General features: G+C 54.3%; 1 protein-coding gene across 4 annotated transcripts in view; it reads left to right on the top strand.

The window, feature by feature from the left end:
• CACNA2D2 (calcium voltage-gated channel auxiliary subunit alpha2delta 2) overlaps positions 1–12269 on the top strand; it is a 143742-nt gene that overhangs the window by 23550 nt on the left and 107923 nt on the right. For all 4 annotated transcript variants that reach the window (XM_021068821.1, XM_021068820.1, XM_021068819.1 and 1 more), the window contains exon 2: positions 3233–3314. In XM_021068821.1, the coding sequence (XP_020924480.1) occupies positions 3233–3314 (82 nt within the window). The remainder of the gene's footprint in view (positions 1–3232; positions 3315–12269) is intronic.

The raw sequence follows: 12269 nt of genomic DNA, 5'->3' as shown, positions 1-12269 counted from the left end.
CTCAGTTTTCTTGTTTGTGAAATGAAGGCTCAGTGCCTGCACTTTACTGGGTTCAGGAATGCTGGAAGACATAGTGGTGTGGGGCTGTCTGCAGCTTCTTGTGCCCACACCAGTCATCATGCCGGCTGCAGTCCCTGGCTGCACGTGCCTCCTTCCAGACACTCTCTCTCCTCACTGTCTTGCTAATTTGGCACTTAGAGACACTTGGAGATAAGCAATGTCATCTCAATGAAGAGCATGGAAAATCACAGGGAGGTGGGGAGCTAGCAGGTGGATCTACCCTGTTGGGAGGGTGACCCATGAGCCACACTGTCTGGCCAGGGAGATGGTGCCAGAGCCAGGCACTTGGGCCCAGACTGAGGGGATCCCAGGCAGGATTTGGTCAGTTTGCCTTTGACCCAGTGGGGCTATGGATCCTGATGTATCCCCCATCCTTCCAGAGCCCCATGCCCTTCTGTTGGAGTGAATACAATTATGCCTGGCCAGAGTGACTTGGTGGGTGGTTTTTCTGACCTCTCGGCAGGAAGGCTGCAGGTGCATAGTTGACTTCTGGCCTCCTCAGCCCCGTGTGTCACCCCCTGGAGCCAGCACTGGGACACTAGCCAAACCCTGGAACCCACAAAGTCATGTCTCTGTGATGATGAAATGATTGACCTATCATGTTCTTTTAAACTCTTGGACAAGTGTTGCCTTCATAGTTGGGTTTAGTTTAAGTGAATAATGATAACTTGTTTTCCCTGGCATCGTGATGATGGGCAGTGCAGCTGGGGCCTGGGGCCTACCCATAAGAGTCACCATGCCACACCAAGGGCTAGAGCCACCCCTAGATGCTGAGATTGGTAGCATTTTCAAATTTCTGTGGTATAAATATTCCCACTGTGGCTGATTTCAAGCTCTTGAGGTGACCACTGAATGCAGAGAAGAGGTGCCTGCAATTATCTCTGCTGACACCACTACACTCTTGGGTCAAGTTCTCTGTTCACCACTTCCTGGGCAGCTGACTTTGAGCAGGTCACTTAAAACCTTTGGGCCTCAGTTTCCTCATCTGTAAATTAGGGGCGAGGAATGGGATTTGCATCTTTGTGAGAATTGAAGCAAGAGAGTAGGTAACACGCTGGCACCACACCTTAGACATAGTGGGAGCCCTTGTACATATTAATTAGTCCCAGGAAAGATTATGATTGACATTCTGTCCCCTAGACTAGTGAGTGGCCAAGGTCAGAGTGAGGGCCAGGGCAGAGCTAATGGTTCCCTTGGAGCTCAGCTCCTTGACCTCAGCCATTCATGTGCCACCTGCCTAGCTGGACACGAGACTGTGCAGCAGCCTATCTCAACATTAGTCGCCGCTCCCCACCCCCCCGTCCTCCCCCCCACTCCCTGGACTCTGTCTCAGGAGCATAAAACAGCCACCTGCCACATTGTCCATCCACGGCTACGGCCAAGCAATCAGTACCTAGTGGACAGGAGCCAGGGGCCAAGCAGGCTCTCTATTCTCTGCTGGGATTTGCCCTTCCTCAGCTAGTAGTTGAGTCCTGATCACCCTTCATAGCCTGGCCTGCAGCCTGGCCTCTACCTGGGCTTGGGTTAGCTTTTCCCCTACAGTGGGGAGCAGAGATGGGCATCAGAATGTGGCTCGGCCAGCAACAAGCTGAAGCAAATACCTCTCTCTTTTGATGTTGATTTTTTTTTTTTCCATCACAGCCCTGACATTCAGCTTAGCAAATTGCAATTAGTGATCTGCCCGCCTCCTGATCTGAGTTCCCATGCCAACCGACCTGGGCACACGCAATGACAAGGGCCCAGCCTAGCCATAGGGATATGGGGCTGGGGGCCTGAGTAGAGGCTCAAGCTCTTCTGACTCAGGGAATAAGAGTGCTGGCCCCCAGTGGCACTAGGGGAGGTAGGAGGGGGAGCAGGTCCAGAGCAGGAGTTGATGTCAGTTGTAGTCTCCCAGGTCCCATGGCTCCTGCAGTACCCCTCAAGAGGCTGGGGGCCTGGCTTCACTCCACCCTTACCTGGCCTCACGGAATGAACTTGACCTGTGATGTATTTTAGTCTTTGTGGTAATTCTTCTATGAGCCCTCCCTGGAAGGGCCTCATTCTGTGTTTGGTGGGAAGGGAAGGATGAGCTGCCTTTCAGATGCATTAGGGCAGGGGCCTTGATTAGAGCAGAAAGTGCCTTTGGCAGTTTGGAGAGTGTCTTTCTGGCCGGCAGGCCCTGGCAAGGACTAGTGTGATTTTGCTCACCTGATCTGCCACTGCCTAAAAATGGGCTAACAGGCTAGACCTCTCACCAGACATCATCCATGTTCATGGGTGTAGCCTGAGAATATAGGGCCTTGTGACCACCTGTCCATCCTTGCCTGTCACAGATTCCCATGCAGCACCCTTGACGTACCAGTTCTCATGTGTACCTCTCAGACCCTACGAGATAGCCCCAAATTATCTCCACTTTCTGGAGGAGGATAGTGAGACCCAGATGGGCTAAAATGAGCTCAGGGTGGCACAGTGCAAAGGAGAACTGCTCAGGTTGGTAGCCTAGGTGAAGGGCTTGTGCATGGGACTTGCTAGGCCTCCAGAAAGGGGCAGGATGGTCTGAACTGGACCCTTCAGTGGGCAGTTCATGCAGGGCATCCAGCAATGAGCTTCAGATAAGCATCTTTTTACCAGGCTGCTAGAAAGGCCAGGGCCATCTAATCCAGAAGGTCTCCATGTTCACTGCTCAGATGAGGTCCAGAGGGGCAGAGACCTGCCCCAGGTTATATAGTGACATGGTGGTGGCAGCAGCTCTCATGGTCCCTCCCCTTCCCCAGGTCACATCCAGCCTCGGGGGCAGAAGGCTCTAAGATCCAACAGACACCAGGCTCACTCATGTCCCCTCCCTGGTATCCTGAGTCCCCATGTTCAGAGCAACAGCATCAAGGGTTGACTCTTCACAGTGAAAAATAGTCTCCCTGCAGGCTCCTTGGAGCCGCTGGACTCCCTCAGTGCATTTAAAGTATAATCCACTCCCCTCCCTGACTGTCTAACAGTATGTGAGAAGAGCCTGGGCCACCCGGTCCAGACTTCAAAGGGAAACAGGCACACGCTTTGGTTCCTAGCCTCTGTTTCTCTTCTAGTGAAAATTGGGTTTTGAAGGGGCAGCCACTGTGGGTCACCCCTAGGTGGCCGGGACAGGGCTGTTCCAGTGCCAGGCAGGTCCTCCTGACACCTCTCTCCTCTCTGCACACAGGATGCAGCACTGGGCCCGGCGCCTGGAGCAGGAGATTGATGGCGTGATGAGGATCTTTGGGGGCGTCCAGCAGCTCCGTGAGGTAAGCCTGGTGCTTCTGGCTTTCCCTTCAGGGACCATCTTCAAGTGGGAATGGGAGAAGGGTTTCAGAAGTAAGGCATGAGGAAGGCTTGACGTGGTTGAGGATCTGGCATGACGGGACAGTCTGGATCCATGGGGGCAGGTGAGGCAACAGAAATAGTGACTCCTTTGCCTCTTGGGCTACTCTTCCCCAGGTCACCGTGGGGCTGAAGCCGTACCTAGTCAGCTCTGATGGGAAGGTCGGTGAGGTCTGTGTTTGAGGCAGCATTCAGAGTGGAAGTCCAGGCCCTGGCGGATCCAGTGAATGTAGTTGTGCACGGAAGCCAGAGGGACTGTCCACGCAATGAGTGGGAGTGCTAGGCCGAGCAGCCCCGGAGAGCTGTGCCGCCTGCTCAGGGCGCTGCAGCACAAGTTGAAAGCCTGTGCTTGGCAAGATGAGGGATCAAGGGGCGGGAGGGGTGATAGATTAGGCACGAGCAACGACATTCATCCTGGGAGATTATGTTAATGTTTGAAATAGTGATGTGAGGAACAGGCCATCACCCCCAGAAGGCTGCAAAATGTGTTGCTGTCAGGCCATAGGCTCCTGAGCTGTTGCTCTTTATGTGGAAACGCAGAGGCTTGGAAAGCTGAGTTCTTGGAGTGGTTTGGTGGGGCTCCCAGGTACAGGCTGGACTTTGAGGAGCTCTTGCTGGGAACTTGGGCCAGCAAGTATGACCAGAACCAAACAGGGGATTAATGGAGATCTCCTGCCAGTGGGTGGCCTGGGAACAGTTGAGTAAGTAGAGTTATTGTTGGGGGTTCCTCCGAGGGTCCATGTCCCAGGCTTCGTGATTAGATACTGCACTGCATTCCTGTCCTCCCTCTTAGGGCCAGGTTGGAGAAGGTAATATATGTGGGGCCTTTCCCTATGCTTATTAGCTTATAGCCGGTGCCCAGGAAATAGGGGTGGCAGTGTGTTGACATTGGCTCTTGAGGTAGGACCTCTGGCACAGGATGGAGCTGATCAGGGGTGGCTAACGAGGTGGTAACATGATGGGGAGGGGGAGGCTGCATCTGGAGCCACCAACTTGCTAGGTGTCCTTCCCTCCAGCCTGGTGGCCCAGCCTCTCTGAGCCACCCCCTTTCCTGGTTGCTAGGCTTGAATTGCAGTAACCCCCATCCTACTCTCTTCCTGTGAACTCTCAATGACTCAGCTGCACTCAGAGGCCAGCAGAGCTTTCCAGAGAAGGCGCTGTAGGAAAAGCTGTTCCGGAACAGAAGTCAGTTTATGCTCAGGAATAGCACCCAGTGCTAACTAGGTACTAAGTGGGTACTGCCAAGTGCAGTCGTGTAGGTTAATGAAGAAATGAGAGTTCCCTGGAATGTGGGTGGTGTGCCTTTCCAATTTTCACATTGGGACATAAGATGTCCCCCACATAAAGAGGTAACTATGCACCTCTGGTCACGAATCTTTGGTGCTTCGAATCCTCAGCTCAAGGATATTGTTTATGTTATTGTCATGGGCAACTCAGACTCCAAAAGTTGGCTAATGGGAAAATGTACACATTTCATTCTTGAGACTTGGGTCTTTGTGAACCAGAGATGGAATTCTGGCTCAGCATACCCACTGTGTGGCTCCTGGGCAAGTCCTAGACCCTCAGTGATCCTCATTCTTGGTCTGCGGAATGGCTAGGAGGTCTAGCTAGAGGATGAGGTGGTGAGAATGACAGGGGACAGGCTGACAGAGATACACCCTTTTCTAGAAATCAAATTTGAATTTCCCTCATTGATCATTTCCATCCCTAGGCTGTGTTATTCCCTTCCTTTCTGATGAGAGTTGAGTGATTTCAGACACTTTCATCAAAGAACACATCTTTCCCTTGCCCACTTTCCTGGTGGTAACCAAAGTCACACAGCTGGGTATGGCAGAGCTGAGGCTTGGCCAAGGGGGCTCCTGACTCCTGTTTCAGGGTGCTGCTCCTCCTCTGGCTAGGCCTCCCCTCTTGGAGTGGGCAGGATGAGCCTGGGGAAGAGGGGCTCTGGGCCAGGCTTGATGAGGCTGTGGCCAGGCAGAGAAGTGCTAACCTGGCATTCCTGGCTCCTTCTGGCATCCTTCTGCCTGTCGATGGCTGCCAGCTCTCCAGTGGCGCTCTGTCCTGCTCCAGTTCTTTCTCACCTGCTTCTTCAGCCTCTTATTTCCTGCTGGCAGCCCTGGGGCTGCTTCTTGGCATAGGACACTCTTGTGAGGTGGGCGACAAGGGAGCAGGTGAAGAGTTCTGGAGGAAAAGGACAACCCATGGGAGCAGAAGGGAGCCAAGCGGCCCCACCCTCCCACAACCCAGACTAAGCTTCTGCAGAATATGAGAGGGTGCATATGAGAAGGCCTGTATGCCCAGCCCATGCCCAGCTCTGAGACTCAGGAGGATGTTTGCAGTGGAGCCCTGATCCAGATATGATGCTCTGTGGATCCTGGCACCACCTCTGCCAGGCTAACAGCCCTAGCCTCCATTGAGGCCACACCCCTCCCCATACCTCCCTGAGCTGATGCTGAGCTGCCCCCAAACACCTTGCCACTGGGGTGACCCTGGTATCCAAGACCTCTTGGCTTTCTTCCCCTACATGGATGCTGTCTCCACTGGCCCCAGTCCTGGAAGAAGCCCCACCCCCAGAAGCTGGGAGCCACAGAGCTGGCAGCTGCAAGAGTTCAGAAACTGCAGACTGTGGCATTTAGGAACATTTTCCTTGCCTTGGCACTTTCCTCCTCCCGACCTCACCACAACCCCAAGGAGGGCCTGTCTGGGTGCAGAACGTGGCCCATTTACAGATAGGACACCATGGCACACCTTGGCGGAATGTGGGGGCTGTCTGCAAAGACCCTATCACGTTTGCTCACCTAACCCCAAGGCCAGCTCATAGTAGGAACTCCTACTGTGGCCTGGTGCTCCTGAGCTATGCCCCACTGGGTACCTCAGCCCCACCTTCCCCTTCAGCCCTGCCTACTTCTGCCATGAACATGCCGCAAAAGTGTGGACCCTACTGCACACTGCCCCCTCAGGGCCCCTGGAAGTTGAGCAAGATTTCCTGAGCCCCTTCTCTACCCTCCCCCATCAGCACCATATTGTCATCCTGGGAGGGGATAGCAGAGAGCATATGCTTGGGCTCTGAGCTCATTTACATAATGAAGCTGATCAGGATGAATAATTCATGAGGTGCCTGGGGATGCAGGGGAATGATGCAGAGATAGCCCATCTCCCCCCTCTGAAGCCCAGGTCACTCTGATGGGTACAGCCAGGGACTGTCCCCTTCTGCCTGTGTGTCCAGGGTAGAAAAGGAACAACTCTGGGGACCTTATAGGAAAGCAAAGCAGGGTAGATTATAGTCAGATATGAAGAAGAACCAGTGGCTCATCGGGTGCACCATTGTGGGGTCCCTGTAGAAGAAAGTGAGAAGATCTCTCTGGGTTGGGGGTTGGGGGTGAGGAAAGGCTGCCTGGCCAGAGCTGTTATGGGAGCAGAGATCTGGGATGGCTGTGTGTAGGGACTACAGGCCACCCTCTGGGAAAGCTCAATCCAAGGCTGGACCAATGGAGCCTTTCTCAGTCCACATCAACCCCCACATGTGTCTGGTCAAGGCAGAGATGGCTTAGAGCCCTGCCCACACTCCTGGCTGCTTCAACCCCCATGACAGCCTTGGCCCAGCTGTATGCTGCTAGTCACTCATGAGGAAGCCAAAGCGTGGCTGCCTGTCTTCACCCACCAGTTCCATCCTGGAGCCTTGACATGCTAGCCCTTGGTGGTAGAGGAGGGGATTGGTAAGAAGTATCAAGGCAGGAATTCCCATTGTGGCTCAGTGGTTAATGAATCCAACTAGGAACGATGACGTTTTGGGTTCGGTCCCTGGCTTCGCTCAGTGGGTTAAGGATCCAGCGTTGCCGTGAGCGGTGGTATAGGTTGCAGACGTGGCTTGGATCCTGCGTTACTGTGGCTCTGCCTTAGGCTGGTGGCTACAGCTCTGATTCAACCCCTAGCCTGGGAACCTCCATACGCCACGGGTGCAGGCCTAGAAAAGACAAAAAAAATTTTTAAAAAAGAAGTATCAAGGCAGAGGTGCGAACCTGGCATGTGCCAGGACTGCTGAGCTACACCCACGGGGAGCAAGATCCCAAGACTCAGGAACTCTTGACCCCAGGTCTCCTGCCCCCCTCCCCAGTGCTGTGCTTCTCTGGACAGCCATGGCGAAATCAAACAAATAGTGTCCATGTGTCCCTACTTCTGTGAGTCCCCAGGATTTGGGTTTCTGAACCAGTGATAGTGCCATAGTCCCAACCCATCTTGTCTGCCCCTGGCCATCTCCACACCACGTCTGCTCAGTGTTTCCTGGGAATGTGTAATTAATATTTGCAGAGCCACATCTGGATCTGGCTCGTAGCAAGGACTGAAGTCTGGCCATATTAAGGACCTCTTTCCTGAGGGGCTCAGGAAGACAGGAATGGGACCCTCAACAGGTTCCCTCGAAAAAGGTCTCTCTTTGTCCCCACCCCCACCCCTCACTGATACTGCCAGTGTGGTACCCCCATGCAATCTCATTCACTAGATCAGGGAGTGCTGGCCAAGACTGTGCTTGGCCCCCTTTTGGGGTGGGGGTCCTCTCTGCACATCTCAGGTGGGAGCAGCAGTGTCCAGGAGTGCCAGGGACACTCAGAACCCTAGAGGAGTTATAACAGAAGAGGATGAAGGAAGCTGGGGTGGGGGAAGGTGCTGGGGGACAGAAGCAGCCTTGAGAGGGCCAGGAAAGGGGAGCTCAAGTGGTTGTGACCCCCCCATACCTATAGTTGGTCCTTCTATCAGAGCACTCTGGTTCACATGCACCCCAAGAGGCAAGCCTACAGCAACAGTGCCCCGGCCAGGTAGCCAAGCACGTGCACAGCTGTCCCACCTGATGGGCTCAGTCAGGTGAGCAGTAGTGAGGGAGCCTCACCCAGGCCCATCACACCCCTTCTCCAGGGTTCCCAGAAGCCTCAGAAATGTCATCCTAGGGGCTCTGTGCTTGCTCCTTGTGCAGCCCCACCCCTCCTCCAGCCACCTCCCACTGAGGCCCAACAGTGCCCTCCTCTCTCCTGGTATAGATGATGTGGGACGTGTGAGATTGGTGGGGGGGGGGTGCGGGTGTGAAATATGCCGTTGGGTATGGATTGCTGCCGCTCGCCTCTCTAAAAACCCACATATATTATTCTTTAATGGAAAGTTAATTGTCTTATTATTCCCTCCATATGGTCCTCTTGCTCTGCACCCAGCGGGGATGCATAGGGCTGAGGGGGGGGGCTCCTGGGAGGGCGTCTGAAACGTGGCAAGGCTGCCACTTGAACATAATTGGATATACAGAGGCAGATCCATGGGAGCCTGGCTGAAGCCCTGCCTAGACCCCCTCTTTGTCCCCCTAGCCCAGCCTGCTCCCCACTTTTTTCCTTCCCAGGTCCTGCCCCGGAGGTGGCCTCTTCTGGCCTCATTTCCCCAATGTAAGGCCTGGGAATGCACTCTCCTGAGCACTCTTTGGGGAGACAGGTTGGAGGGAGGTGGTAGCTGCCTCCTGTTTGCCCCCTCCCCCCACATATTGTTGCCTAAAGGAGAAAATTCCATCTTTGAGAAGGTTTTCAAAAGCTCATTCGTCTGTGGCAGGAGCTCCTACTTGATGGTCAGCTGGCCAGCTTAGGTCTCCTGCACCCCTTCTACGTGCCCACCAGAGAAGGGGCACAGGGAGGTCAGTGTTGGGGGAGAGTTCCCCCCAGACTGGTTCAGGGGCCCTGGCTCATGTTGGCCATGCTGTCTGGGCGCCAGCTGCCTGGAGCCTCCCCCATAGCTCCTCTGGGGCTGCTGAGCTGGGCCAGTACCCATGCCCTTCTCAGCCCCTGCCCCTCCCGGGTCTCTCCTTCTCCCCGCAGAGGAACCCCTTGCTCCTAGAGTCTTGAAGGGAAAGACCGGGGCAGAGGGCCCTGTTCAGAGGCTTTGGTTCTAGGACAGCCTCAGCAAAGAGCTGCTGCCCAGATTCCTGTGGAGGTTGTGGGTGGGGAGGGGACAGGTCTATGGGAGAAGCATCTCTGGGTGGGCTCAGCAGACCCACACCTGGTGATACAGGCATGGGAGAAGGGTCACCAACTTCTGCCATGTGCTAAGAGGTCACTCTGAGGCCGTATCCGAGGTCAGTTCCCAGAGGATAGAGAACAGCTCAGGGCAGGAGCTATATGAAGGTAGCCCCTGCCTGAGGAACTATAGCTGATAATGGAGCCTGTGCCATGGGCAACACTGAATGTTGGGTAGCAGAAGAAAGAATGAAGCAGTGGAGGCGGGTGTTGGGGAGGAATGGCAGGGCTGGGCTTCCCCACACTGTAGGACCTGCCACTTGTTGTCCTGCCTCTCTGAGCCTTGCTTCTCCCATCTGTGAAATGGGGATCCAAGCACCCTTGTCCTCAGGAGATGTGAGGATCTCAAGGAAAGGCTGCAGACAGAGCCTTGCAAATGTGGGGGTGCCTTTGTGGCCTCCTCCACTATCAGTTGCCTGCCCTTCCAGGAGTTAGTTAGTTTCAGAAAGTTCAGGTGCCCAAGGTGTCACCTTTGCTTACTGAAGCCCACGAATTTGGAAATTGGTTTCCTCTTTTCTGCCATCTTAGTCTGTTTGGGCTGCTATAACAGAATACTATCAATTGGGTGGCTTAAAAACAACAGAAATTTCTCATGATTCTAGAGGCTGGGAAGTTTAAGATCCAGGCACCAGCAGATTTGGTGTCTGGTGAAGGCCCATTTCCTGGTTCCTTGTCAGCTGTCTTCTTGCTGTATCCTCATGTGGTAGAAGGGGTGAAGGATCTCTCTGGGGTCTCCTTTATAAGGGCACTAATCCCATTGACAAGGTCCTTATGACTTACTCACTTCCCAAGCAACCCACTTCTAAGTACTATCCCAGTGGAGATTAGGTTTCAACATATGAATTTGAGGGAGATACAGACCTTTAGTCTGTAGCACTTTTTGACCATGACATCTTTTGCAGACCTTACTGGAAGAGGCACAAAGGCCACTAGATCTTGAAGAAACAAGGCCTATGGGACAGGGAAGAGAGCCAGCCGCAGAGATACCCCTGGGGCGGAAGCAGGCGGTTGTGAAGGGAGGGCCCTTGCAGCCTGTGAGTCTGTCCCTCAAATCAATCGGCCAGTTAGCAGCTTGTCCCTGAGGCCCTGTGCGCTCAGAGAAGGACATAGGGCTTGGCCAGCCTTAAAGTAGGGGTGGTAGGAAGCCACCAAGCTCTCCGTTCTTGAGGGTGACAGCTGTCAGACTGAGGTCCCTCAGTTTAAGAAAGACATTCTAAGAGGCGTGATCAGAACTTCACCCGGCAGACAATGCCATGCTCTCTGGAAGTTTTGGTTGAGAACCCCTGGCTTTGCTGCAGGCCCCTTCCCTGCAGTGGATGCCCCTCAGTCCTTCCATCTTGGGATGTTTGTCAAATTTTCATAAGGAAGAAGCCCTCCCCATCATGGCAGAGTGTTCTGATAAATACCCTGACTCTCCACTGGGATCCTTAGGGAGGCTGACCTTGCAGCAGGACAGCTAGGGGTCAGCTCTGATGGGGACACAGGGTTTGCCAATTGTTGAGGAAAGGCCAGCGTTTACCCACCTCTCCCCTGGGCCTTGGTATCCATCTCTGGAGAGTGATGGGGCTGCTTGTCCAGAGCTGAGGGTTCATCTGGGTGATCAACAGTGGGAGATGGCGATAGAGGGCCCAATGAGTTTCCATGCTGAGCCCCCAGGGATGGCTGACCCCATCTGCGATTCTCCCCCCTCCTCCTCCCCCATCCATTGCTGGATCAGTGGCAGCCACGAGGACACTTGCCTGAGATTCGTGGAGCCCCAAGCACTTGGCAGAGGCAGAGAAGTAATTGGTTCTGACAAACCACAGCCAGCCCCAGGGGCAACATGAGCAGCATTTACCACAACCAGGCAGGAGACAGAGGCTCAGCATGGCCTCCCTCCACCTTCTCTGAGCAGGGCTCCCCTCTCCTTATGAGTAGAGATCTGGTATTTGGAGAAGGTTACAGAGCCCCAAACTCCCCATCTTTCTTGTATCTGTCTCTTAGCCTTGGGACCTCGTGGCTCTGCACTGGAGATGGCTGGCTCCTTGGAGGTGGGGGCTGGGGAACCAAGACAGGGGTGGATCCTAGACACTCTCCAGATCCCCTCCTCATCCGTCCTTGGGTTCCTATGAATCAAAGAAGCAAGTGACTGACACTGGGGTTCTTTTGCTCTGGCCTCAGGATGCCGTCAGGGGCTGGGCCCCCTCCTGAGAAGATGTGCAGTCTGGGTGGAGGAGCAAGCTGTGCACACACACAGGGTACACATATACATGCATGCATACAGTGTACAAACATGAGTATTTGTGTCCGCAAGTTTGGCTTGGAGTAGGTGCTCAGCTAGTAACTCTGCAGGGGATGGATTAGCAAAGGGGCAGGCATCTGAGGATTGAGAAACTGGGGCTCTGATTCATCCCACAGGACTGTGGGAACCATCCAGCCCCCTAGGGGAACTGCATCAAAAAAGGTATAGCTTCCCTTCAGTGCCAGATGCCCCAGGAGAGGTAGACTTGCATGGAGTCTGCCAGGCTTGGCCCCACATAGAAGGTCCCTGATTGCTCTCTCTGAGGAAACAGAGGGTGTGGGGGCTGTGGAGAAGGTCCCAGGAGAAGAGCTGGCTGCACAGTGTGCTGGCACCCAGACATCAGGCTGGAGCGAGGGAGGCTGGGCTATTCCTGGAGTGACTCAAAGGTCTGGCCAACATGTGTGGCCTGGGCAGGAGAGGTGGAGAGCCTTTAGGCCTCCGTCCATCCCTATATGTTCCCTAGCCCCAGTACCTTCTCAGCCTCTTCCTCCTACTCTACTTGCTGCTCTCCTGACTCACTCTTGTTCCCTTCAGGCCTCTCCCCAGTTTTAAACCCA

This window comes from Sus scrofa, chromosome 13 (assembly GCF_000003025.6).
Source record: "Sus scrofa isolate TJ Tabasco breed Duroc chromosome 13, Sscrofa11.1, whole genome shotgun sequence".
Classification (NCBI taxonomy): Eukaryota; Metazoa; Chordata; class Mammalia; order Artiodactyla; family Suidae; genus Sus; species Sus scrofa.
The sequence above is the reverse complement of the archived record's forward strand: the minus strand, read 5'-3'. Positions and strand labels throughout refer to the sequence as shown.